Below are 27,442 nucleotides of genomic sequence, written 5' to 3'. Positions count from 1 at the left end.
GCATGATTGGACCCAGAGGGTGGGCAGGAGGCTGGGCTTCACAGCCCGCAGGTGTGGTAGAGCAGAAAGCTGAGTGATGCTATGAACAGAAGCACATAGCCACTAGGGCTGGGCTATGGAGAACGGGGTAGATACACATGTAGACAAGTCCACAGGCGGTGGAAGAGAGGCACTTGCTAGAGACTTGTTTTGATTAACAGCTGCTTTCCCAATATTTTTTTTAACAAGAGCTTGGACTGACAGATAAATGCTTGTTAAACACCTGCTGGTCAGTTTTTAGTAGCGGTCATTTATTATTCAAAAATTCATTGGAAATCATCAGCCTGGTGAGTTTGGTTATAATGTAAAGATCAAATACATTCAAAAGAGATCGTGCTAGTTCCAAAAGCAGCTATTACTTTACCTGTTAAAGATCCTACCAAATACAAGGGTTAAGCGGGGGTAAGGGGGAAATACAGCCATATAAACTCACGTGCCTGTTTCAAAAGGAAACGAAGCCTGCATTTCTCTAATATTCTACTCTCCTGCTGCAGCCACGCAATTTGGTTAAGCAGATCAGCATTCATTGCTGCTGCGTTTAATGTCTGTTCGGTACAAGGAAAAGCCACTGACCCAGTCTTTAGCATGAGCGATCTCTAACCTGCCCTACAGCCTTCTTGACTGAATTTTCCCCACCAATCAGAGGGGACCTATGTACCAGGAGGTGCTGCAAAACCAGCGGCTAGCTAGGTTCTCCAACTAGGAAAGCTCTCTAACTCTTAGGAGACACAAAGCATTTATTGCTCAAGCAATCAGGGTGTTTTGCTGGCTGAATGCTCCTGACGATCTACTTTGGACTAGCATGTACATCACAGGGTGGGATAGTGCCTACAACAGCTTGGTCCTGGCGGAAGGGGAAGAGAAGGCCCCTGTTTGTTTTCAGCATTCAATATATGCGTAAGAGTTGCTGGGAGATTCAGTGAATTGGGAGGTTGTACTTTGGATAGAGGCAGACATATCCCAGCTTTATCACTGAGTATTGTTGGTCAAAACCTTGTGGCCATAGGTACTTTCCCTCCCTCCCTCCCCCGTTCTTTTTCTTGGAACAACCAGCAAAGTCTGCACCGTGTGCTGGTCATCCACAGACCATGGTTTGAGAACTACGCATCCACAACATCAGAGCCCTTCATAAGCAAACAGAGGGCCTGATTCTTCTCACCTACACTGGCGTAAATCAGAAAAAACTCCACTGAAGTCCATGGAGTTGCCCTGCAGTAAGAGGGGGAAGAATCAGGTCCAGCGTAATTAACACCCCGCTGAGATAATTCAATTGAAATGGATAGGTTTTGGAGCTGGATCCCCTCTTCGCCCCTGAATAATGCTGATGTTACAGGAGCTGTGGTACAGCACAAATCCCATCTCGAGTCAGACACTCTGTGGTTACACATGCAGCTGCTAATGTGCTCTGGTTAGCTGAGAAAGCACTAAGAGCTTTATGCAGTTGAAATAATCCTTCGTCTGCCTTTGATTGGCATTTAGAGAGCCACTTCAGCCTTTCTTCATTAAAACCCCTCCAGATAGTCTGCTGGCTGGCTGCAGCACGGCTTAGGACAGGGAGGGGGAGTGAGCTCAGCAGACAGGGATATGTAACCTGCCCATTTTTACTGCCCGCTAAGATGAGAAATATTAATAAATGCCTGAACAGAGGCGCTCAGAGGCTGCTGCTGTAATGCAGGAAAACAACATAAAAGCACAAGTGAAATAGAGCAAGAATGTGAGGGGGACTCTGCAAACTGGAACCGGAGCCAGAAGGTGCCAGACCCCTGCATCCTCTTCTACTTGGCAGCTTCTAGGGAGAGAGGAGGAAAAGTGGGAGGAAATTAGATAGACCTGGACCCAGAAAGTGATACTCACTGCACCTGCAGCAGTCCAGTCATTTCTCTGTTCAGCTTCAATCACCGCCCTGGTGATGTCAAGACAAAGCACCTCTCCACCTGGATTGACACTAGTCCAACAAAGTGAGGTAACAGCTGAAGAGTAGATTTCATTCCCCTCCAGAATCCCTACAGCCTGGACTGCAGCAGCCTGGGGACCAGCCTTAAAACACCCTCACCACAGCAAGAAGAAAAAAATCCAGACAACTTTTCCATACTGCTCCTGATTCCATTCGGATAGGTGGCCTGGGTCTGCAAAGACCTTTGCCTCCCAGTTTCTGGGCTATCCATCTCTCTCATCTGCCCCGATCCCAGATCTATACTGCCCCCATCCCATACAGCCCAGTGTTCGAGTGGGAATGATTTACCACGGGGATGGTGAGCTGTGTGCCCAGTGGAACAAACATTAATTTTCATCTGAGAGAGAGAGAGCTTGCATTATGTTTAGCCGTGCTATTTTCTCTGTGTCCTTCATCTGGATCTGATTAGTCAGAGAGGTGACAATCCAGCAAAACACCACTCCAGCCCAGAGAGCAAAGGTCCTTCCCCTTGCTTATTTATGATCATCCCTATACCACACAGCACCGTCACCCGGCCACTGGTCCTCCGAGTTTAATCATGAGTCTTGTTGCTTCGTTCCAGTCAATCCTCCCCGTCACCTCGCTGTCACCTTTGCAGAGTCAGAGCCGCCAATCCCCGCCTGACGCAGTCTCTTACCTTTCCCGGAATCCAGTTTGAGCAGATCCACACCTGAGTACATCATCTCCTCAGCATCCAAACCATCAGGAGTGGCTGCAGCAAGACAGCAAGAGATTCGGCATTTTATAGACACCCAGACACCTAGGACGCTTCATGCTCTCCTAAGCCAGGGCTAGTCTCTTCTGCCTCGGCCCACGATTTGCCTGGATCACATTACGGGCATGTATTCGTTTTAACCTGGCCAACACACTGAAGTGTGGGCTCTGATTTTCCTCAGTGTCTGATTCGCCAGAGTTTTAGCCATCTCCCTTCTCTCTGTCACGCTAACAGCTGTATGTGGGATCCCCACCTACACCCAGCAGTGGGATGAAAACGGGGAGCTCAGGGATTCTTGGATAGCTTCCCCCGGCCTTTGACGGCAAAGACCCTTCCTTTGTTTAGAGAAGGTTCTGTGGGGCACTGGACGGGTGTGGGCCCAAACTGGAGTCTGGACACAGCTGAGATGGTCCCTGGGACCTCACCACGCATGCCATGCCCGCTGGCCAGGCCAGGCTGGGGCAATCACAGCTGTCTCCATGTGATTAAGCCAACAAGGGCTGGAGCTTTAGTTCAGACATTTTCAGAGTGCTCCGTTCAGAAAAGATGGTATGGTTCCCAGGAGTAGGGAATCATTGATACCCTAGGATGTGGGGCAGTGAGCACTCGGGGCGTACCAGCAACGGGGAAACTTCCAGTTCTTCAGCCAGCGCTGGGCAGACATAGGCAGTGCAATCTCACCCTTCATCATCTGCCCACGTCTACGATCCTCTACCTTAGATTTGCTCCTTATAGGCTGCATTTCCTATTGTGTTATCTGGGTTCTTCCCAGAGATGACAGTGTCTGATCCTGCCAGGTGCTGAGCACCTCCTGGTTGGTGCAACGCACCCTCAACTCCCACGGAGCCAGTTGTGGGGTACTCACAATTCTCCTTGGTTTCATTTAGAGGTGTGGATGCTCCGCACGTCAGGCCCAGTACAAAGACAGGAGCAGTGCAGGGCTCGGAATCCTGTTTCCCAACGAACCCTCGGGGATGCATTCGACTTTCCCAGAATTATTGATTTACCAGCCAGGCTAACGTCCCCTCACGACCACCCCGCGCACTGCGCTCCCACTGCGCTCCATGGAGCTAGAGCATACGAGCTCACAGGCAGCGTCTCCATGCACGTGTGCTCCTCTCCCCTTCCCCGGGCCAGCGACCATGAAATAAGCTCCTACCATGGCAGTCCAGCTTTCCACGGGTCTCACTGCCTTCGATCTTCGTGCCATTTTTGTAGACGCACCAACAGAAGCCGGTGCTGGCATGGCACTGCTTGGGAAGATAGTCGCCATTTTCGTCACACTGGGGGCGGAACCGACCCGGGTAGTCACCACTAAAACTTGACTCCGCCTGGCACTTGGATTTCACTAGAGCGACAAGCACATGAAACACCCATGAGTGCATTTTATTCTCCCCCCTACAGGAGTCTTAACATTCTTAAGCCCTTGAGACTATTCAGCCAAGCCAGGAACTTGCTGTGTGAATACCGAAGAGGGAGCGGGGCGCATTGTGCAAAGAACTTCTTAGTGCTGCCCAAGGAGGGCCAGGGGAAGGGATAGGGAATAGTACTGTGCAAAACTATGCAAACTTCACTGGGACAACTGCGTTAGTGGGATTGCTGACTGGGAACCCATTTAGCCAATGAATAGCCAATGATAATGGCTGCTGCTTAATGGAGACAATATTAATATAACGTCTGCTAATGGGGTGCATCCAGCATTGCTGAGGGGCTAAGTGGTGTGGAAATCCAGGCTTGAAGCTGGATGAGGAACCAAGAGGAGGCCCCATTTGGCTGCAACAATTTGGATTAAAAAGGAATTGTTCTGTATAGACACTTCCCGTGTGCCCTAGAGGGTCACCCCTTCCTGGAAGCGCAATGGATTTTGCTTCTGTTGTGACGCAGTCAATGGGGCAGAATGAAAAGCAGCAACCCTTGCAAGACAAAGAGCCAGTGGGCCAGGCCCACTGGTTTGTACGGAGCCAAAATGCCAATCAATCTACTTCCAGGTTCTCTGAAGAAGAAAGCGGTTGGCCAAAGGGCAGCTCTGCTCCCAGCTGGGGCTGCAGCTTTGGAAATCTAGCCACTGAAAGCTGACTCTGGACACCACACACAGACTGCTTGGGAGCGTCAAGAATTCGGGAAGGCTGTCCCATAGCACCCGGTTTTCTACTGCCTCCAGCTCAGCTCAAACCTTTGTCCCGCTGCCTGCGTTCCCTGGGGATTTTACCTGACATCACTCAATTGCAACTTCTCAGGCTGATGTGCCCCAAAGTATCCCCACTGCTCGAATAGTGGCCATAACGTGCAGCCTCAAGGGTGGGGTGAAGAGAACACGTTTGGCAAAAACTGAGGTTCGAAAAGGGAGGTGAGAGGATGCTGGGGAAGGAAACCAACCCCTAACTACCGAAGAGCAAATCATTCCTCGAGGGTACATGCTTCCACTGCCCTCCAAGAGGCTCTGTACCTTGGGCAGTGATCGCCTGGCTTGCAATAGCTGCCTGAGGACCATCCCTACCCCTCAAGGAGTTTGGTGACCCACGACCCTGATACCTTCTTCCGCTGGGAGCTCAGTAGGTTGCACAGATTCGGATTTTTTGGCCATTTCGAACAGCAGCCACTTGTGCATCCAGGATTCAAATGACTGCAAGAGACCAACAAGGGCAAACAGGTATTATCAATCAAATGCACCCAACAAAAAGGAATGCCCCACACAACTGGCATAACCGCCCCTCCCCTCCATTTTAGCAGGGTAACACTAGAGCCCCCCTGCTTTTGTACTTTCACGTCTGCAGCACAAAGTCAGGAGCCGGACAGCTGGGGTCTCTTGTGAACCCCCAGCCTCACACAGAAAGGTGGCAATGTAACCAAGCCAGCCCCGTAACTCAACCATCCCCCCATTCCACCACCCGCCCAATTCAGGGTGTTCCCCGCAACAGCCGCAGCGTGCGGAGGAGGAGACAGCGCGGCAGCTGGTCCACTGGCCAGCGGACCCGGTGAGAGCGCTAACCTTCCAGTCGTTGTCCGTCATGGTGCTCTTCAGGTGGTTCAGATTCTCCATCAGGTTATTCCTCATCTCTGGAAACATCTTGCTGGGGTCTGCGTGCTGCAGGAGGACCAAAGGGGACAGGTCAGTGCTAACGGCAGGCGGACGTCTAGGAACCAGAGACAACACACCTGCCACAGTTCTAGCCAGGGCCCAGGGAACAGGAGAATGCTGAGCCACCGGCCTCAGGGAATGGGAGTGGCAGTGAGAGGGAAAAGCGAGGCTGCTCCTATTCCAATGGCTCTTTAATAGTCCATCTCCCTCAAGAGACACTGACACGGCTGAAAGGAAGGGGGTGCGTGGAGGGTTGTGCCCAGCTATCATGGGTGTGGCAGACAGACCCGCGAGAATGGCAGAGGCAGCCACAGGGACAGAGTAGGGGCTCTTACCAGCAGCAGGTGTTTGACTTTATCCTCGGTGGTGTTGAGACTGGACGGGTTCTCCGTGGGCTGGGGAGGGGACAGAGAGAGAATTGGAGTTGTGACGGTTCAGGCAAGGAGCTGAAGAATCAGAGACTAAAACCAGACTGCCTTTAGCTAGACCAGGAAGGGCTTCTTTTAGCAGACATGGAGTCACTCTGCTACCGGGAAACCGGGCTGGCGAGTGTGAACACGGCCCCACGAGAACCTTCTGCAGACATGCTGCTTCTTCATCCTAGGGCAGGCTAATTCCTGGAAATATTGGACCCCCCTGGGAAGCGGAACCTTTCTCAAAGCCTGTGATCCCTGCACAGTCCTATCGAGGGCACACGGAACAGCTGAGCTTTGGGAAATACCAAACTGACCGTCTCCTACTGCTCCTCCTTCCCAGCCCTTTCTCCCTCGCTGTCCGAGAGGGGCTGCACACACAAAGTGCAGTAAACTCAGGAGAAAGAGCGAGGCAACTGCCTCTTATTCTGGGGAGTGAATGGGCCTGGGTAACGGGACACAGCACTTTCACCCCTCCGTCACGGGTGTGAAGGGACAGAGCTGGTTGTCTCCAGCCAGTTACCAATGGGTGGGTTTCCACAGCACACCACGTGTGTCGCTCTAGTTGGCAGAGGGTCCAAGGAGTGGCTGGACCCCAGGAGTTGGGACACAGTAACCAGGAGCAGGAAGCCCAGCCATAGGAGAGAGCTGCTGGTAAAGAGTGTGCATTGCAAGGTGCGGGGTGAGGTGCCGGACAGCCGGGGTGGCCGGGGCTGCTCTCTGCTTCTCTCTCTGCTGAGCACAGAGCAGCTACGGCACAAGGTTAAAAGAAACTACTCCGCCGTGTCCCCAGCTGGACGACGAAACCACCGCAGCAGCATCCCAACCAGCGGAATCCAGGGGACGTCGCTTACCGTCACGTCCACCTTCGGGGCGAGGGGCAGCTCCCTCATGACCATGGGCATGCTGAACTTGGCCATCCTCAGCTTGGAAACTGGCTTGGCGCCTGCAGGGGGAGACCGATGTCAAACACAGAGGAGAAAGAGGGACCCCACAGTCCAGGCCGGGGCCAGTTTCTCCATAAGCGCAAGTCAAATCAGCAGAAGGGTCCCCGAGTTTTAGCTTACTGTGACACCTCAGAGCGAAGGCCAAAAACGAAGGGGTCTGTCTAGGCCTCAGCGGGACGGCGTCTCCCAGCCGGGGCAGGCACAGGCCAGCATGTTTAAAATATCAGTGAGCACGCTGCGGCAGCGCAGGATACCCGCCCGCCTCCACCTCCACCTGGCCCCCCTCAGTCTGAGCTCAGGTGGCTATCCTGTGCCGCCCCCCGCGCTGCAGCGTCCACGCCGCTATTTTAAACACCCCAGTTCCAGCAGAGCTAGTGCGGGTCTGTCCACCCCGGCTGGGAAAGGCACTTCCACTGCAGTGTAGACGGACCCATGGAGACACCGACCCTGTGGCCATCACTCCAGCCAGCCCTGGGGAGACTCCAGCCAGTTTCCCAGGATCTAGTGTTGGGGGCAGAGGTAATAAATGGTTCTGGTACCGCAGCCAGGTTCCACCCAGAGCTCCAGCACGATGGGTAGGAAGAGCACCAGAGAAGCTCCCCCTTCCCACGCAGCAGGCTGCCTGATGGACCAAACGGATGGATGGGCAAAGCAGCGCTCGCGTGGCCCCCATTCTGATCAAAACTACAGCCAGGGCAAGTTTCACTTCCCCCCTCCACAGGTAGCTGAGACGAGGAAGGAAACACGATGAGACGCAGCAGGGTAAGACGCTGCACGGAAACCACCATCTCAAGAAGGGGCGATGCTGTTAATAGCACTCTCTGGAACGCCTTCCTCCGCCTCTCTGGTGGGCTTAATCTCTCCTGGCAAAGGGACTGCTCTGGGACTGTCACCTACCCCCCCGGGCCTCGACTTGTGCCCTCACAATGCAGTCACGCTAGGGAGCTACTCACTCTGGGGGAGTTTCCTGCTCAGCGACTCCAGCTGCAGATCCTGGGAAGTCTTGGTCAGCTTGCTGATCTGGCCGCTCTGCTGATACACGAAGTAGACAGTGACGGCCTGACCAGCAATCAGCAGGGCCACCAAGATGGAGATGGCGGAGTAAATTGCTCCACGGGTGAAGTAATTCCTGCAAGATACAAGACAGAGGGAGGCTCATTTGGAGAACTGGATCCAGTTTTGGGGCCCCTGCTACAGAAAGGATGTGGACAAATTGGAACTGGAGCATATGATCGATGAGGAGCGGCTGAGGGAACTAGGCTTGTTTAGTCTGCAGAAGAGAAGAGTGAAGGGGGATTTGATAGCAGCCTTTAACTACCTGCAAGGGGGTTCCAGGGACGATGGAGCTAGGCTGTTCTCAGTGGTGACAGAACAAGGAGCAATGGTCTCAAGTTGCAGTGAGGGAGGTCTACGTTGGATATTAGGAAAAGCGTTTTCACTGGGAGGGTGGTGAAGCACTGGAATGGGTTACCTAGGGAGGTGGTGGAATCTCCATCCTTCGAGATTTCTAAGGCCCGGCTTGACAAAGTCCTGGCTGGGATGATTTAGTTGGGGTGGGGTCCTGGTTTGAGCAGAGGGTTGGACTAGATCATAGTTTCTCAACCTGTGGTAGGCGTACCCCTGGGGGTATGCGAGACACAGGCAGGGGGTGCGCGGCGAAAAACCCTGTGAAGGGAGGCGAGCAGCAGCCACCAATTTCTGGGGAAGCCAGGTGGCAGCTGCCTGCTTCCTGCCCAGTCCCAGCTCCCAGGTGGGAGGCAGATGGCCCACGCAGTGTGATTTGCCTCAGGCCCGCACCCCCCTAGGGACAGCCATGGGGAGCGCTGCTATCCACTCTGGTGGGCCGCTAGAGCCTGCTCAGACCTCACAAGTTCCCGCCTGTGTGAGGAGAACACCTCGTCACCCCGCCATCAGGCCATAGTGATTGGCGGGTGTTGAGCTTTGCTCCTATGTGGAGGAAGAGGAGGAGGAAGGAGGGGGAAAAACAGCAGGGGGTTTTGTGATCTGCCACAGCCGCACAGCACTGCAGAACTCAGCACTCTCCTGCTTTACGAGAAATACAGTCACCAGCTTCTCGGGATGCATTGCACTGGCCCTGCATGCGAGCAGACATTCTATTCTCCAGACCGCCCTCCTCACCGCGGTACCTGAGCGCCTCCCAGCAGAGCGTTCAGTTGTGCAGCAGAGCGTTAAGTTTGTTCTCTCTCATCCTCTGCCTGGGAGGAGACATGCATGTGCAGTGGAGGGTTTTGTTTTGGTAATTATTTCCTTTAGTGCTAAAACGATTGCTCTCAGGGCAGCCCCCTCCTCGGTCCAGATGCTGAACTTTTCTGTGTATTCTGTTATGTCAAGCTCTGGCCCATCTGAAAGCAGCAGTCACCATCTAAACTAGATTGAAACTAGATTGAAAGGGCTCGAGCACTGGGGCATCCAAGACTGGGGAGACTATTTCACAGACCAAAAGACCTCTCTGACATCATCCGTCATGCAGAATGGAAATGCAAGAGCGAAGGTCTCTTCTTTCCATGCGAGACCTGGCAGGGGAAGTGAAACAGTTTTCTAAAAGGAGGGAAGCATGTGTGCTCATTGGTCGCTGGAGAAAATAACATCAGACATCTCAAACTGTGAAGAAAACTCTTCAGAGAGGCCGAAGAGAGTAAAGAGTTGAAGAGAGTCTAAAGCAGTACCTGGTATATTTGCAGGCATGTCTGGTTAGGAGGGTTTATGTGCACAATTGTTAAATACCTTTTGCCTCCATATTCTCTCAATTTAGGGCATGATTCAATGCCAACTTGCATTGATTCCAATGGGTATTGGATCAGATTCATAGGTAGCATTCTCAATCTGGCATGAGAAAATCCAGATTATGTTGGGGGGGAAAACTGGAGAAAAGTAGCCATGTTACTGCTCCTGTTCTTCCCAAAATACATTTATTGCATATGGCATGCTTGAAATAGAAGAGTCGTCAAGCGTAACAATTGAAAATTTATATTTAATTTTGAGACCCTGGAAATGACAATCAAAACTTAACACAAAAGAGTGGAACCCCTGATTGATGAGAACAGCTTTGTGCATGAGGCTAAAGGAATACAGCGATTACTGGGTGATAAAGAACTATTTGATTATATGTAAGGACCATTCCTATTTTAGGGTAATGAATAAAGTACCCTAATCACACTGCTGCACCTCTTCTCGCTTTGTATTCACCTCTCCTTTTTCCTGTTCTTTTGTAGATTTACCGATTATCGTTCTTTTGCGTGTTCATGTCACACTGATAATTTTAGTAGCCTAAACGTTATGCACGTTTGAAGAACATCCTAAGCCAATATCACTTTTATAAAGAATCTGACGTGCTTTTATACACACTCCCATTTGCTTTTTCTGCCAGGTGAAATTTGCACATATGGAGCTACCCTGCATTCGCTGGCGAGGGAAATAATTAGGAGACTAATGGACTGAAAAGCTCTCCTAGAAACGAGAGAATCCCAGCAGGGAGCATACTGAACACCAGAGGAACAGTGTCATACTGCAAAAGGCCAACTTTGTCCTTAGATATGCATGCACAACTCCCATTGACAGCAGCAGGCACTGTGGGCATGTCTCTGGGCGTGGAATCTGCCTGCAAAGTTCAACTTGCTTAACACAGAGTTAATCAACAATCGATACTAAAGCAAAATTTCAAACAACTCCCAAATCAGCTTTCTACCTTGCAACTGATGACGTCACCCACGAACAAACCAATTAGAAAGAAGCTCCGAGATCTGCAGACTACCTCTTTTTGTAGCCAGCCTTCACTCTTAGCAGGTGTGGTTGGGCTGTTTGAGAAAGGCAGCTAGATTGATCAGAGAGGGAATAGAATGACCTTCATTTACAAATGAGATGGCAAGACTTGCAAACTGAGGATGGGCCCAAGTCAATAAGTAATCAAGTGCAATGCAAATATTCATGCTGTCTCACTATAGGACCAGGTACTGCAAACTCTCTCGCTGAGTCGTCCCACTGGCGTCAATGGAACTGCTCACATGAGCAAGGGCTACTCAAATAAGGGTTTGCCGGATCGGGCCCACTGCTTGGAGAACACACGGTTTGTGTGCGTGCTCTCTCTGTGGCTGCTGCAGGACGGACACACGAAACGCCATTAAAAAGTAAATTCAGCCTGGAGCTGATCCAGGGCTCTTTGTTTGGTGGGAGCTGGATCAGGGCCCCTGTTACCGATGTTCATTAGGATGATATATGCACGGTTGCCAGCGATCGCAGGAGACTGGACTCAATGACCTAGCACAGGGGTTCTCCAACTTTTTTTTTTTGCTGGGACCCCCTTTAAAAAGATTTCAGGTTGTGCCCACCCCGCGCTCCCCGTGCCATGCCGCCTTTACTTCTGCATTGCTGCTGGGGACGGCGCTGCCTTCAGCGCTGGGCACCCAGCCTGCAGGCACTGCTCTCCGGCCACCCAGCTCTGAAGGGTTCTGGCTGTCCCCACCCGCCCAGTCTGAGAAACCCAGATCTAGCAGCTTGATCCAGTCTCATGTCGTCTATGTTACTGTGCTGATCCTCCTGCAAACTCTCCTGCCTGGCAACTCCTGATGTCATCAGATATCTGATTTCTCATTGGCAGTGGCTGTGGGGGGGGGGGGGGGGGGGGTCACTGGATGGCTGCAGCCCACTAGGGCATTTCCCAGTGCTAAGGCGATGGTGGTGGATTTGTACAAATTCAGCAATTTCAGAAAACCAGAGGACAAAGCCCTTCCTTCTCAAAGTCTTTCCCCTAGGATCTATTTACTGGTACAAATGCCAGATCAATGGGAGATACACTCAGGAGGTGGGCAATTATCTGCTCAGGAAATTTGATCCAAGCAATGATTCAGGCCGAGAGGAATTCCAGCAACGCTGGGTATTAAATAACAGCATCACTAGCACATTGAGTGGAAGATTGGGCACACAATAAAGTTGTATTGTCCAAGCTCCGGAACACTAGGCACCTAGGAGACTGCATTCTCCAGCAGACAGTTTCCAGAAAGGGGCCGTCAAAGGTGTTGAATAAAGGAAATAATTTTGAAACATAGTCTGTTAATAAGCTTGATTTACAGGTCAGATCTGTGCCGCCATAGACCCATCCTCTGTGCACACACCGCAGACCGGTGGGGTCAAGTCTGCTGCGCTGGTGTCCGAGGCAACAATAAAAAGGGCGTATTTGGTCCGCAGACTCGCATCTAGACAGCGCGCTGGGACTCAGTGTGAGGATGAACAGGACTGAGCAGGGCACACATGCCTCTGGCCCAGGGTTTAAAATAACTTGCAGGATTTTGCACGATTCCCATGTTGGGCTTTGGTTACCATGGGGCCAGTTCACAAATGGGGCCAAAGATTCCCGAGAGAGTTCTGCAGCATGCGGCAAGGAGTAAAGAACAAGCAGCTTCCCAACACTGCCCCCCACCTCTGGTAGAAAGCGACTCCAGCAGGGTGGGACATCCTTTACAGACATCACAAGCAGTCACACAGCCGGGCTCTAAGGCTTGGCTCTCATAAGAGCCCCGTACTCTCCCACTGGTTAAAAGAAGGTAAAGACCCCCCACCACCACCACCCCCAATCTGAGTCCAGGAGAGAAACAGGAAGTTGAAGTTCAACGTGCAAGCCCTGCTTTGGAGCCTGGTCAAATCAATCACTGGCGAAACCATTTCCCCTTGGAACCCAACACGTTCCATTAGCAAGGCTCTCCTGCAGCTCACAGCTATGGCAATGAGTTGCTGGAGTCCCCCAAATACTTAAATGCCCCCCTTCGCTACATTAACTGAGCCCACTTTCCTGCTCCGGCTCCAAGAGCCCTCCCAACTCCCCCCTGCCCAAAGAAATACACACAAAAGGGGACTGAAAACAGAGATGACAAATACCCCTGTGCTCCAGAGTCTGGGGCAGTGACGACCTCAGCATGTTCCTCATGGTTGGAGATCAGGTCTCGCCTGTCTTCTGCTTCCATGGTGCCTTTTTCCCCTCTCGCTGACTTCTGCTCCGCAGCCGGGGTCTAAGTGGATGCTGAAAAAGAAATTCGATCTTGTTCCTTTGAACCTTCTGGAAGCACAAAAACTAGGAAGTGAAAGTTACAAAATATCAATAGCTGGAAATACCCCATAAGCCAACCCACCCCACACAGACTGGTCAGCCCCTGTCTGATTTCAGGTGTGGGCTTAGAAATAATCCTATTGGCCACTCAGAGAGCATCACTTGTTTCTAGGCAAACCTTTGAATGCCCAGTCCTCAGCTCATAGAGTTGTGTGAGCCGAAGGAACCAGCACAGAGCTCTGGTGGCCTATAATGCAAAATCCCCGATGGAAATAGAAGCGAGACAAGGTGGGTGAGGAGGGAATCTATGTTACTGGACCAAGAGAGAAACGCTTTCCAGCTACACCGAGCTCTTCTTCAGGTCTGGGAAAGGTGCTCCAAGTGTCCCAGCTAAATACATGGTGGAACAGATTGTTTAGCACAAGGATTTAGCACATCTTGTACGAGACCATTCAGGAGGAAAGGGGCAATATATTCCCTCTCCCAGATGAGTTCTGCAGCACGAGATCTGCCATCGGATCAGGCTGAATTGTGAACTCTACAATATTTAACACAAATGCACGTGTAGGGGCCTGTTAAGATGCACACTAAGCTGAGCTGAGCATGTTCAGAGACGCATGTAATGGCTTGGAGGCAGATTTTGCCCTCTGAGCTATGTACCTGAGGCCCTGCACAGGCATTTTAGGGCAGAATTTGACTTTTGGGGCCAGATCCTCAACCAGCGTAAACTAGCATCACTCCATTGCCGTCAGTGGAGTAACGCTATGCTTCGCTAGCTGAGAATCTGGGCCTTTGTTTTTACATATTCTCATCCTATCACTTGCAAAAGTTAGTTGGGGGGAATGTAAATAGGGTGATTGGATAGGAAGTGGGAAACATTGGGACAGGGTGGGGATAATAGGCACCTATATAAGAAAAAGCTCCCAATATGGGGACTGTCCCTATAAAATCAGGACATCGGGTCACCCTAAATTGAAATGGGCCAGCGCTAAGGAGACACCCAGTCACTCTATGTCATGCTCATTTACATATTATTAGGGTTCTAGGAACCATGCTAGAGGTTTAGTGGAAGAGTCACTTTTTATTTAAAGTGGGGGAGGGTTCTTATTTTAAAAGTACTTATTACTTTTCAAATAAGTTAACCTCGGGACTGAACCCTCCCAGGTTCTCTCTCAGCACGTTCTCTTGGGCTAACATTTCAGTCTGCCAAGGGTGGGAGGAAATATTTAAAGCCAGAGCAAATGCCTTTTTGCAACCATATCACTTAAAATGGCTTCTTTTCCCTTCTTCAACTTGCCTGAGATTTGGGACTAGATTTTACAAAGCGCTGTACATACAGACTGCTACACAACGTGGCCAGGTTTTGGAAGCTGCCCAGACCAGCAATGAAAAAAAGTGGGTGCTGAGCACTTTAGAAAATCTGGCTCTTAGCCAGAAATAATGAAACTGACTCGTCTGAAGAGATTTGGTTCGGCAAGGGCCCCACTGCTGCAAATCCTTACTCACAGGGATAAGCACTCACTGTGATAAGTCCCTCAGAAGCTAATAGGACTGGTCATGGGAGTAAGGATTACTCATATAAGTCAGTCTTTGCAGCACTGGATCTTAACAGTATCAATATTTATAAGCTGTGTTTTGTGCACATGCAAAACAGTATTTTCTATTAACTTTCTAATATACCAAGATACCGCAATACTTCTAGTCTTTGAGCGGGTATCTGGGGCACTGAACACTGAGATAAAATAGCGCCATTTATGCAGGGATTACACATTCAAATAGGAATAACTGGAGCATTTCAGTGAGCAATCCGTTTTAGAAAATTAAATCAGAGCTTTACAGTGAGGTTACTTATGAGATTTCAAATGCATGAAAGTCAAGACATTCACGTTTTATGACCCCTTCAGAAATCATCATTTGGGCCCAACGCACCCAGAGACAGACACACGCTGGCCAGCTTGGATATGGATTTTGCATGTTGGTTCAGGCACGTCCCTAACATTAAGGCATAAGCACAAAATATCCCACATCAGTGTGGGCGCGGAGTCCCAGCTGCTGCTGGAGCAGTTACTCTGGGCATAAGATCTCCATCATAATATTGCATCATCAGGTTTTTTTAATTCACACTAATTATAATATTTTGCATGTCTACAGCACCCTTTATCAGAGGATCTCAACACATCATTATTAAACCCATTCCTAAGACACCCATTCGAGAGCACTTTACACAGATTGAAGAGGAAGTAGAAGCAGCAAAAACACTGGGCTCTCTGGCTGCCAGGAGCTTTTTGACACAGTGCCACAGGGAAATCTAGCCAGGCAGCTAGTGATGCAGGACTTCATAGTTTAATCAGCCTGGCCATAGCCATGCATCCTGGCTATGAACATTAAAGCACATGACACCTTAGGGGTAAGGGATAGAATGAGTCCACCTCACCCATGCACGAAAGGCAGCTCTGCTGAGGGTGGAAGACAGCAGTTAAGGATTCAATCCAACTCTCACTGAAGCCAAAAGACAGGGGCCGTATGTTGCACATAGCAACATTAGAATGAAGTACAGTAAAGAGGCCTTGGGAGTAATGCAAGAGAGGAGCAAATTGCCACAATCCAGAATGGCCAGTAATGACAACTGGACCCAGGGGTGACATCCCAAACATAGCAGGAAGCTCTATCCTGGACAAGGGGTGATTTCATTCATCTTCCCTTGATACAGGCACTCTTTCCTCTTCACACTCTGGCACTGCTTGAATAACTTCTACCAATGATGCATTTGGAATCTGTATCCAATTGACTCTACAGGGGGAAGTTAAGGAGGCAGGACAATAAGGTTAACAGCCCTTCCAGGCTATGGGTTTCTTTATCTCTAATTTATGCCTCATCCTCTGGGTCTCCTCCATAGCTGCTCTACATAGTGCCTACGACATGGTGCTGGGACATTTGTCTGACACCTACTGGATCGCCACAGAATTTGCTGCATCACCTGAATCTCCTGTCCATATAGAACCAGGCCTGACCCTGCTTAGCTTGTCAAATCAGACAGGAGCCTAGACGGGGATATTGCTACAGCTCTGGTTATAGGGACACGTTTTCAAGAGCTCTGCTCATGCTGTTTATTTGTCACCTGGCTTCTTCTCATCTGATCGCTGCCAATGGATCCAGTGGCCAAGGCCAGGCTCACCCTCCAGGAGCAACGAATGACCCTGCCTATAGAATGCCAGGTCAGCAGGGCCAGAGACTAGACGGCCAATTCGGCGCAGCCCGAATTTCTGCTCAACATCCTTACAGAAACAGGAACTCCCCGGCAACTCGGTTCCTCTTCCTCATTCCTTACTTCTGCTCTCTGGGGTTTCCAGAGCTCTGTGGGTGGCTGATCCAAAAGGACACTTTGATGTAATTGAAAAATGAAAGCTGGCATTGCTATTAGTCATTCCAACAACCAGGTAATAGGGCTATGGCCAACGGGCCAGACTACAAACAGAATCCCCCATCCCAACTCCGTACTCAAGGCACGAGGGGGTATGTTACAATGCAGATGAGTGCCGTTCGGGCCAGCACAGATGGCCAGTGAGATGTGACAGACAGATACAGGAGAGTCTGATGCGCCACATGCAAGGAGTTCACATTCTCCCTATTGCGGATGGGGTTATGAGTGCTCCGAGGCAGCTCAGCACTACACTCGGAGACACAAGGAAACCCCTCACAGATCAGGCACAGGTCTGATTTCTTTTCTGAAGATTTGTGATTATTAAGCAAAATCCTGAGTTCTTTGCTCAGCCCGACACATGAAAGTCAATGGGAATTTTGCCTGAACAGGGACTGAGACAGAACCAAGACAGACCCTTGTATTTTGCCCCTGATTATTTAGCTGCAGATTGAGAGTTCTGTTATCTTTGTTACTTGTGTTCAGCACCTAGCACAATGGCGGCCTGACCTTTGACTGGGGACCCTAGTAATAAAGAACAAGACAGGTAAGATGCTGCAGCCCTGGATATTCCCATTTACCATCAGTATCAACTGTAATAAAAAGCAAGTTCCCTTTTCTAGATTTGCAGTGGCTGCCATATAGGGTGAATGTTTTCATCTGAGCCATCACCGCCACCCTCAAACACAGAACAAGAAGCTGGTAGCTAATCCATGGCTGGCTTGACATGCAACTAACTCAACAATATCCCTCAGCTCCCCCCAAAATCAGCACATTCAGCTCAGGGATTGAGTTCAATTGAAATCTCTTCCCCACATCTTGTTTTAAGGAAAAACAAGGGAGATTATGAACACCCAGCATTTAACCCCCGGATGTCAAACACTGCACTATGCAGCATATCCTATCAAAGACACCGGGATTCTGTTATAGGTTGATGCTCATCAAGTCAATGCACACAAGTGACTTAATGGCTCTCATGCCTTGGTTTCCCCAGTTGTCAAACGGCAACAATTCCCACTCACCTTCTGAGTAACTCTGCAATCCTTTTGCTGTGTGTGCGCTCCGAGTTATTCATTAGAAACAAACTGCCATACCAGACCAGACACACTCATGTACTCCAAAAGCTTGTGACTCCAAATCAAAGTTACATTTAAAAACCAAGACATCTTTGGCAGTAGAATTAATAGGCCAGTGTAGAATCCCAGAGTCTTAGTTATGCCTTAGATGCTTCACATAAAGTGCTGCTACTGTTTGGTGCTAGAGGTTATCAGCTGGGAACAGTTTCTAAGCAACTGGCATATAGCGCTGATTGAAAAAGGGAAAAAGTATTTTTGAAAAATGAATTTCAGAACAGCTGCATGTCAGATGTATTTTAATTCCAAAGCTGAGCAGCCATACGTCCCAGTATGTGTGTGTGGGATTGTATTTCCATGAGAAGGGCTGTTAAGTCACTGCCTAATAGGAATGGAGATTCCAATAGGCTGCCTCACATCAGTAAGGGCAGCAAGTTTAGAAATATTAACTGGTTTATCTACTGTTCTGTTCTTTCTGAAACCCCTTCTGCCTGGTAACTTCAGACCTCAGGCCATGTCTAATTCTCATTGGCTGAAATGGCATCTGTATTCAGTTTCATTCCTTGGTTGGCTCCCAAAAGCAGAATTCAGAGGAGACTTGGTCAACCTCAAATGCTGCTAATTAGTCATTGTTCCTACAAATAGAACTCCTTAAAACGGCAAAACGTTTATTTCTAAACACCTCTCCATGTAACAATGATACTGATAAAGTTACAATGGAGACAGTGTGGCTATGTCAGGGGAGACGCTAGTGTCCATCCAGGCAAGAGATGTTTCACGCAAAGGGGAATTCCAAGAATACCAGTAACAGTTCACAGGAAAGATGCTAGACTAGGTAAAGTGGCACTGCAAGCAGATAATTCCCAAAGCAGGGTTGCTCCAAGAAGCCAGGACAAAGAGTCTGCAAGCTGCAGAGCTCTAGTTGGCTTTGAACAAAGGCTATTAACAAAAATAAAGTCCAGCTATGGTTTCAGTTCTAAGGGTCTCCTTCTCCGACATTTAAATCTCAGGCCCTGCACTGTAAGGGGAGACGCATGGAGTTGGGAGTCAATACAGAACCACAAAGTGCTGTGTGGTGGTGCAACATGCTGGTTCAGATTCAGAACCACATCTATCCAGTCAGTTAGAAATGGGATTCAGTCTGAGAACTGGACAAAACTCTTTCTGCCTGCAGCCAAAGGGTCCTAGCCAGTGTCGGAGGAAGAGAGAGGGGCCAAAGACAAATCCTCTTAGAGACCAGTGCTTTAAGATCCAAAGTTGGGAAGGGCATACGTGAAAGTAGCTCCATCTTTCTAGATTCATTCTCAAACCTAAAGATTCAAAGGCAGGCCTAGGGTGTGGCTAAGGTCCCACATGACACAATATTCAATTTCTGAACGCATGTCTCCAACATGTAGGTCCTCATGTGTAACACGACTCTCAACCACCTAAGTTATCTTGAGTTTGCTGCATAATACTGCTTTGGAATCTGAGCTTTCAACCAGACAGCTCAGACGTATGAACGGCTCCCGTTAACGTACTTGTCTGCTTTTGCTGGTGGCAAAAATCAGGCGGTATTTGTTCAGCAGGGCATGTAGCTGCTGTTGCTAATGAGTGGAAGGAGGAATTCAAACCCTGCTCCTTCAAATTTGAATCCACTTCTGCTCAAGAGGGGAAAAATGAGACTCATCTTTTTCACAGTACTGAAGGCTGTAACTGCCTCTTAAAAAACAAAAAAACTCTCCAACTGTCACATCCACATTTCAAATCCACCAGCTCCCTGCAACATGTCTACAGTTCAGTTATGAATTGTCACAACAATCTGCAGCATGCTTGGGACAGCACAAAATAAATGAAATTTCAAAAATAAAAGATTATACTGTAGGGGGCAAGTACAGAACGCAATAGGATACTGGAGTTTCTGAATTATAGGACACAGAACTTTGCTGAGAGGACTTATTTGCGTATGCAGTAACAAAAGTAGCAGGGTAGCAGAAGCCATTTTGGACATCACCCTAATACTGGTACAGCAAAGGAATGTGGCTTTGTCTGGTATTAGTAAGATTATCTTCAAGCTTAAAAAAAAAAGGCACCCAAAGAAGCATAACACCTATTAACATGGAGTGAGGTTTCACCGTGACAGAGTGTAGGCAGTTATATTCTCTGCTTTTAAACCTCCCTGGTCAGACACCTGGATACACGTTTAACGAAGATGAGAGCCTGTGTTCCATATCATCATGACAGGTATTAGTGTAGGGCAAATATTACAGCAGGAGCACACAATTACTAGGACGAGAGGAGTCATTTTTCACAGAAATGTAACTGGATGTGTAACATGCCACAGAATGTCTGGTGGGGCCATAATTTCAGAGTGCTTTTAAACTGCTCTCCCAGTCTATACATACACCACTGCTCGTGTAGCAGTGTTAACAGGAGCCCTTATAACAGGGGTCGGCAACCTTTCACAAGTGGCATGCCAAGTCTTCATTCCCCCTCCCAGCCCCGCCCCTCTCCCACGTGACGAGGACACAGCGCCCTGGCTAGGAGCCACTCCCAGCACCACCAAAATTATAAATAACCCTGGCGCCAATGGCAGTGTGAGTGCCGCTCAAAATCATCTCGTGTGCCATGTTTGACACACATGCCATAGGTTGCTGACCCCTCCTGCTAACCAACAAGAAACCTAGCCTCAGAGATCATGCTATTTGTGCTAAACATTTCGATGAAAACAAGGTATTACAGCCACATGGGTTTCAAATGACCACCAAGCTGACACAACACAGAACGCTAGCCCTCTGATCATAGCTCGTGTTAAGAGAACACAGATGAGAACAGAAAATTTCTTTGAGAGGTTTAATGATGAAACAAAACCCAGCCACTGTTTACAGACGACGACCACGGCGACCACCCTTTCTGCGAGTGCTGTCAGAGGGAATGGGGGTGACATCCTCTGTGGAAAGAAACAAACATACACATCATCATTCATGACTGCAGACTGCTTCAAATAGTTTTCTAGGGTACAGAAAATGGACCAGTCAACCCCTGGATAAATGAAACATCCAAGTTCCTGCACACCCCAGACTCCAGCAGTGAAGTACTGAATTGGCTTCACAAGCTAACAACTTATCCTCATGCAACGGGCAGCTTTTAGTAGGATCTAGCATTAATAAGAGGATTTACTGTAGTATAAGAGGCAGAATAACTTTTTATTCCACTTTGAGTGCTCAAAAGGCATTATAAAGCCAAATTAACATATACTTGCCACAGCCACCTTTCCTGACTTTCTTCCAAGGGTCAGGAAACCCCCCACCTCCCCTCAGGAGGCGGCCTGGGAAATGGTATGCAGGAGGTACAATATGTCACATGCCTGTTGACTACTGTGTGGCAGGTCTGTACATCTGTGACATTCAGAATATGGAAAATCCACATTGAAATGGGTGGGGAAAGAAAGTGAAATGGCGCATCATAGGAAAGCAATAGACTGCAGGTCACATGATTTCCCCAACAGCAACAGGTAGCCACTGCCTGTAAGGTAAGTTCCTACAGGAGCTCAATGTACAGGAGAGCCCTTCCACAGGCTCTTCTGAACATTGAGAGCTGAGCAGTGGGTGATGGGAGGAGACATCTTCCTGCAAACCCTACTTCTTATTTGTCCAGCCATGAGCCAAAGGCATTTTTGGCAGCAGCTTTTGAGACTTTCACCCCAGAAAATGATGGCCAATGAATTCCCAGCTATTGCAAAGAGTCAAGGACTTCACTGGAATTCTAAACCTGAGGCACATCACCACCTTGCATGCAACTGCAATTTAGCGCTTGCAGTTAGTTACCAACACTGAGCCCATACCCAAAACTCATGCCACCCGCTGATGGGTTCTTATTTAATTTGAAAGTGCTCCAGTTCCCCATGGCACATAAACATCAAATTAAAAGAAACTCAGCACCCTCAGACAAAAAGCACAAGTGACCAGGTGAGTTCCAATATGTCTGATGGTCAAACTTGGGCCCTGTTGGACTAACAGGGAGTAAATCTCAGACCAGGCCATCTTGTAACCCGGGGTATTAAAAAGCAACAGATGCATCCACAAAGAGTTCTTTCTGGTGACAGAGCTTTTGAAGCAGGAATTAATTCCCACTATTTATCTAAAATACCCCCATATGCACACCACACTTACCAATACGCCCAATCTTCATTCCGGAACGAGCTAGAGCTCTGAGGGCTGACTGAGCACCAGGTCCAGGAGTCTTGGTCCTGGAAATAAGAAGACAGGCAATAGGAGAGGTCAGAGAAGCGTTCATTGAACAGCTGAAGCTGAATACAGGAAGTTCACAAGGAAACAACTGAACGGAAGATTAATATTTTAAGTCATGCATTTTTACCCTTTATCCAGAATTTGAACATGCTGGAACTCTTATTGGATGCTCCACTTTTTGTCTAACCCATTTATATAGCACAACAGTAACAGTTACCAGAATACATTTTAATGTAATTCTGAATTTGCACAGCAGTTGCTCCCTTGACGAGGGGGCAGAAGAGATGTTGATAAAGTTGAATATCAAACTCTAGCCTTCCTGCCATAACACAGATACAATAGGGGGGTTCCTTCCAAGAATATGAAACAAGAGTCCTATAAGTTTGCTGAAAAAGCAGTGGAGATATATTTTAGGAAAAATCAGATTCCTGTAACCCACCCATACCAGGTATTCACCTAATTACAAATGGATTCACAAGATAAATGTAGTTACTATGCAGAATGACCAATACCTTCCCAATCAAACTGGTTCTTAACATATGAATTAAAAACACAGCTTATTATGAGCATAGCTCTTTCAGGTCAGAGCTGAACTGAATAACGGGTCAGTGGACTAGGGCTCTCACGTTTGACAAACTGAAAATGTACACATCTAAATATGGAATTGTTTCTGCTAACAGAACAGGCCCCACCTGCACACAAAAAAGCATCAAGTTTGTGAAGATGCATGGAATAAAATAATGCTAGAGAGTGTCTGAGATACAAGTTCTCTCACAGCTGCACTCAATAGCAGTATTATACAGAACAGCTGCCAATCTTAAAATTGTGATAGCAACCACTGAAGTAAGATTATGTGGAAGCTGCAAGACCTTATTTATTCTGGGCCACCTGATGAGCATGACCTACCAACAGGATCCAAGCTCCACCCCACTGCTGCACAACATTTGTGTATGTCAAAGCAGAGCCTGCTACACACACCTATTTCCACCTGTAGCTCGCAACTTGATGTGAAGGGCAGTGATGCCCAGCTCCTTGCACCTCTGGGCAACATCTTGGGCTGCCAACATAGCAGCATAGGGTGAAGACTCGTCTCTGTCGGCCTTCACCTTCATACCACCAGTCACTCGGCAAATGGTTTCCCTGAAAAGACAATACACCTCTTTGTACGTGGCCAAAAGCAATATCCAGGGAAGAGCCTTATCACAACCTCCAGGCCTTACAGAAGCAAGAGATTCAAAACACAAACACACACACAAACACACTTCCCAGCTCATAAATTGCCATGTGATAACTTGGATTCATATGAATCTGTCTTACTGGATGCAATGCTCACCCCCACCCTCCACCTCTTTTTCTAAGGTCACTTCTGAAGGGAGCAAGGCCTTTTTACATGTGGAAGTTGCACTGGTTAAATGTATAAAAGACTAACAGGGTTAGTTAAATGTGTGGAAAACCCTGTGTGGACACATTGTATTTTAACAGTGCTTTATTCTAGTTTAACCTGTTCCTAATTGGCTTATGCTAAACCAAAATAAGCATCTTCATACAGCCTTTTGCAGAGGTTTAACTAACCATAGAGCCTTTCCACTGATCAGTTTAAAATGACACCTTAAGTCAGATCAATGGGACTTTCTCATATAGATATGCCTTAATTCTAGGTCTCAGCCACTGAGCAAAAACTGAAGATGGTGAAAGATTGCCCAACAAGTTTCAATTAAAAACCCTGTTAAAATTCTTCTGTATTGTGTCACATGAGCATCGAAATAGGTTTATAGATTAACAGATGTTAAGACCACAAGGGACCACATCATCATATATCCAGAGGTTGGCAACCTGTGGCATGCGTGATTTTGAGCTGCATGCCACTCCCAGCCCCAAGCAGGCCACGCAGTGGCCACTCCCCCCTTCCAGCCCCGCCTCTCTCCCACATGGGCCCAGCGGTGCCCTACCCTGACCAAAGCCGGGGCAAAGTAGGTGAGGAAGGCTGCCTGGCCCCTGTGCGCCCAGGGTCCCCATGGATCCCTAGATGCGCCCATTGTGGGGCCAGGAGGACGGCAGGCTGAGGGGCCGGGTTGGCACACCACTGGCCCTGGCCAGGAGCCGTGTGGCAGCTGCTTCCCCCCACCTGTATTGTGAAACCAGTGCAACCCCCTTTCTCTTGTATCCAAGACCAAGAAGTGTCCGTATGATAGCAACTAGATAAGTTCAATAGGTAAGTGTATGATATGATACACTTATCCACATTTACTGGGCACAGACTTTATCCTTAAGTTACAATCAAGATAAAAGTGCGTGAAAACAGTTTGAGTTATTGAACCAAAACTGTTACACATGCACAATTTTAATTTTAAGCACTTGTAAGGATGATATACCAAGGGAAGGTAAGTGCTATAGAGCCTTATATGGTATTGAAGTCACCGACATTCAGTACTCACTTGCCAGAGAGATCAGTTACATGGACAAAAGTGTCATTGAAAGAAGCGAAGATATGGCAGACGCCAAACACATTTTCCCCTTCGGCAACCTGGGGTCCCAAGCTGATGACCTGCTCTTCCTTCTTCTCCTTACCCTTGCGCGGTGCCATTTCTGAGAGGGAAATAAAAGCATGAGTTACAGAGGAGCATACAGAGGTGCTGTCATGAAGAGGAGCAATAAAGGTGGTTCTTTCCCTGGAACTACACAGCAGGCATATGTACCTCTGGTCCTTCTGAGGGTAGTTAAATCAATACAACAGGCATTTTGCAGTTGAACTGGCTACTAACCAATACAGATGAGACATGCACCGATAATCTATTTATAGTTTGGAATACAGGACATTTTAGAGACTAAAGAGGACCAGGCAACCAATTCTTCAGCACAACCCGCTCGCTTAACCCTTTGGAAGAGCATTAGGCTCACTTTTCACATTTTAGTATATTAAAAAACCTGGAGATCAGACTGGCTTTATCATCTGGCATTGCCACTCTTAATCTCTCTCAAATTTTAACAGCAGCTACATAAACATCCCTCACTGCTGCATCTCCACACAAGGCTTAACACAAAAGAGAACCTGGATGGCAACTGCAGTTAAAATCATTGTGCACATAATCAGCCCTCAGTCAGAAGCACTGGGTTCCATTCCCACCACTGATCTGCTCTCTGACTGCGGGCATGGCCCTTCACCATTCTGTCTTTGTTAACCACCTACTATTACCTCCTGCCCTAGATTGTAAGCTCCTTAGAGCAGGCACTGCCTCTTATGTGCATATGAAGTGCACAATGGGCCCCCAATCTGGGTGGAAGCCTCTAGGCACTACTATAATACAAACAAACAGAACCACTTTCAGGGGGTTCCAAATTGGTTTGGTATAATTCCCATTTCACAGATTATGCCTTAATTTACCAGAGATTCTTCTGACTTACCTAAAGTTAAAGAGTTGGAAGCACAGCCAGGAACAGAATTCACCTGTCTTGTGTTTACCAGTAATATCCCTAATACCTCTTTAAACCCAGAACATGTGTAGGTAGGTGCAGGAAATGCTCTGTGCTAACAGCAAACCTGTAACTAATGTAGACAATTTAAATCTTTTTTTTCTGCCAACATTCTGGCTATGGAAACGTGTTTGAAAATAGCTTGTTAGGTTCCCTGAATTTTTCACTGTGTCGTGCACATTTCAGATAAATTGAGTCAGGATCACCATTTGCTCCCATTTGCAACTTATGACCCACCTCCTCTCCCATTTACAATCACATAATATCTCTACTACAGCCACAGCAACTGCTTGAATGGAAAAATATGATTTAATATTTTCAGCAGCTAGCAATGAGGAGAACTAGCATTATGTGACCAACCAACAGACCACTTTGGGAACCTGGGATATGTGCAGTACAGTATTAAACACCTTCAATTAGTGTGATGTTCCTCTGTATGTCATTAAGAAGCATAACTTTGAAGGCACTTAAAAAACTGGGAGCCTTGTATCCTATCTGACACTATCCTGATGTGTTCACTTAAGACTAAGTCATTTACCCTTTGTGTAGCAGCTCTCCTTACTCTAAAACTGGTATAAAACTCAGTTCACTGAGGTTTCCTCAAGCTTAACTGAATGTAGTAATAGCTACTGCCTGCCCCTACCACATAACAGAAGGGATTAAATTAAAAAGACCAAGTTTGTTCATGGTGTAAACCTATTACTATATGAATTAAAGGCAGGGATTAATTTGCTTTTAGCTAGCTATAATACCTAGCTTGCCACTAGCATTTGTGCCTGAAGGCAAAACTTTAGATTTCTCTCCCCTCCGCCATGCACTTAAAAAACCAACCGACAACATTGCAAGTAGGGCTTAGCAGAGCTCTTTGCCCAGTCAAGCTCCGAATGAAGGGACTAACGCATTTTGCATCCCCATTAATAAATATTAAATACTATTGTAGCCCTCTCCCCCCGAGGGATTTCTTATTGTGAAGGTACATGCGAGTGTGCTTGGAAAACACTTGTGTGCCGCGCTGGAAAGCATCTGTGTCTCCCCATGCACGGACTGGGAACCTCCGTATCCCTTCCTCCGTCTCTGAGTCTAGGACAGGATCCCACGAGACAAGCCCCATGCCCCACACATGGGGCTGCTTCCTTCCCTCCCCGCATCACGCTGCATAGAGACGTTCCTACGAGTCTCTCCCCGCTAGGAAGGGGCTCCCCTGTCCACCCCACAGCTACGCACCCAGGCCGGGGGAGGTTATCCCGGGCTGAGGGGGGGTTCAGGACCCTGGCCCGGCCCCACCCGCTGTGTAACGGAGCGAAGAATAAACCAAGCCCCCCCCCCAGCGCCCCCGCGGCCTAGCGCCTCGCTCCCCCAGCCTCCCCTCCGCCCGCTGGGGACTGGGCTCCCGTCCCCGCGGCCTACGCCCGCCCGATATCGGCAAGGAAGGGCCCGGGCAGGCTCGCTGCAGGCGGCAAGGGCCGCTACGAGGCCCAGGGTGGGAGGATGGAAGCGGATTGTGCCGGCCGCCAGGCTCGGCCACTTACTTGCGCGTCTTTTCTCGGGCACCCCACACACCGGAAAGGAAGAGGCAGGGCCGGGGTCACGAGGGCAGAGGTCAGGGCTCGCCCGGAAGTGATTCCTCGACGGGGCGGGGGAGGGGTCCTAGCAACCTCCGGCCTCCACCGCAACCGGCGTCACTCATCCGCCCTGAAATGCACACCCGCGCGGGGAGCCGTCCCCGGCCGGTCCCCGCAGCGGCGCTTCGTTGTGTGTAAAACGAGTAACAAACGGCTTCGGTACGTCCGAGGGCGCGCGAGCGGTACCCTGCCTCCCCAAAATGGCGGCGCCCGAGGGCTTCCCCCGCACAAAGATGGCGGCTGCCCCTCAGCGCGATGGCGGAGTTCTCGATCCGGATTGGTGCTTTGCCCGAGGACGTCAGTGTGGGTGGGTGGTTTGCCGCTGTGGGGTCATGACGGGTTTGATGGGGGCGGGGCTCCCCCATGGCTCCTCCCCCCCATGGCTGCTGGGGTGGGTCCCGGCTGACTCCCAGGGCAGCCCAGT

At 48.9% G+C, this 27,442-nt stretch overlaps 2 protein-coding genes across 2 annotated transcripts; both read right to left on the bottom strand.

The window, feature by feature from the left end:
• Positions 1–269: 269 nt before the first annotated feature.
• On the bottom strand, positions 270–13,268 carry CD74 (CD74 molecule). Its single transcript, XM_067566979.1, has 9 exons — positions 13,037–13,268; positions 8,101–8,276; positions 7,055–7,146; positions 6,123–6,182; positions 5,698–5,793; positions 5,241–5,331; positions 3,868–4,056; positions 2,631–2,705; positions 270–1,828 (listed from the first exon to the last, which is right to left on the bottom strand). The coding sequence occupies exons 1-9, from the start codon at positions 13,120–13,122 to the stop codon at positions 1,815–1,817; spliced, it is 879 nt and encodes a 292-aa protein (XP_067423080.1). The 5' UTR covers positions 13,123–13,268; the 3' UTR covers positions 270–1,814.
• Positions 13,269–20,514: 7,246 nt separating this feature from the next.
• On the bottom strand, positions 20,515–27,084 carry RPS14 (ribosomal protein S14). Its single transcript, XM_067566684.1, has 5 exons — positions 26,926–27,084; positions 24,361–24,511; positions 22,904–23,065; positions 21,848–21,924; positions 20,515–20,625 (listed from the first exon to the last, which is right to left on the bottom strand). Exons 2-5 carry the CDS (start codon positions 24,507–24,509, stop codon positions 20,558–20,560), a joined length of 456 nt encoding a protein of 151 aa, XP_067422785.1. The 5' UTR covers positions 24,510–24,511; positions 26,926–27,084; the 3' UTR covers positions 20,515–20,557.
• Positions 27,085–27,442: the final 358 nt, after the last annotated feature.

This window comes from Emydura macquarii, unplaced genomic scaffold, assembly GCF_026122565.2.
Source record: "Emydura macquarii macquarii isolate MOO-44397 ecotype Brisbane River unplaced genomic scaffold, CSIRO-AGI_Emac_v2 contig_2768, whole genome shotgun sequence".
Classification (NCBI taxonomy): domain Eukaryota; kingdom Metazoa; phylum Chordata; order Testudines; family Chelidae; genus Emydura; species Emydura macquarii.
Note: the sequence above shows the minus strand (reverse complement) of the source record. Positions and strands in the feature narration are given on the sequence as shown.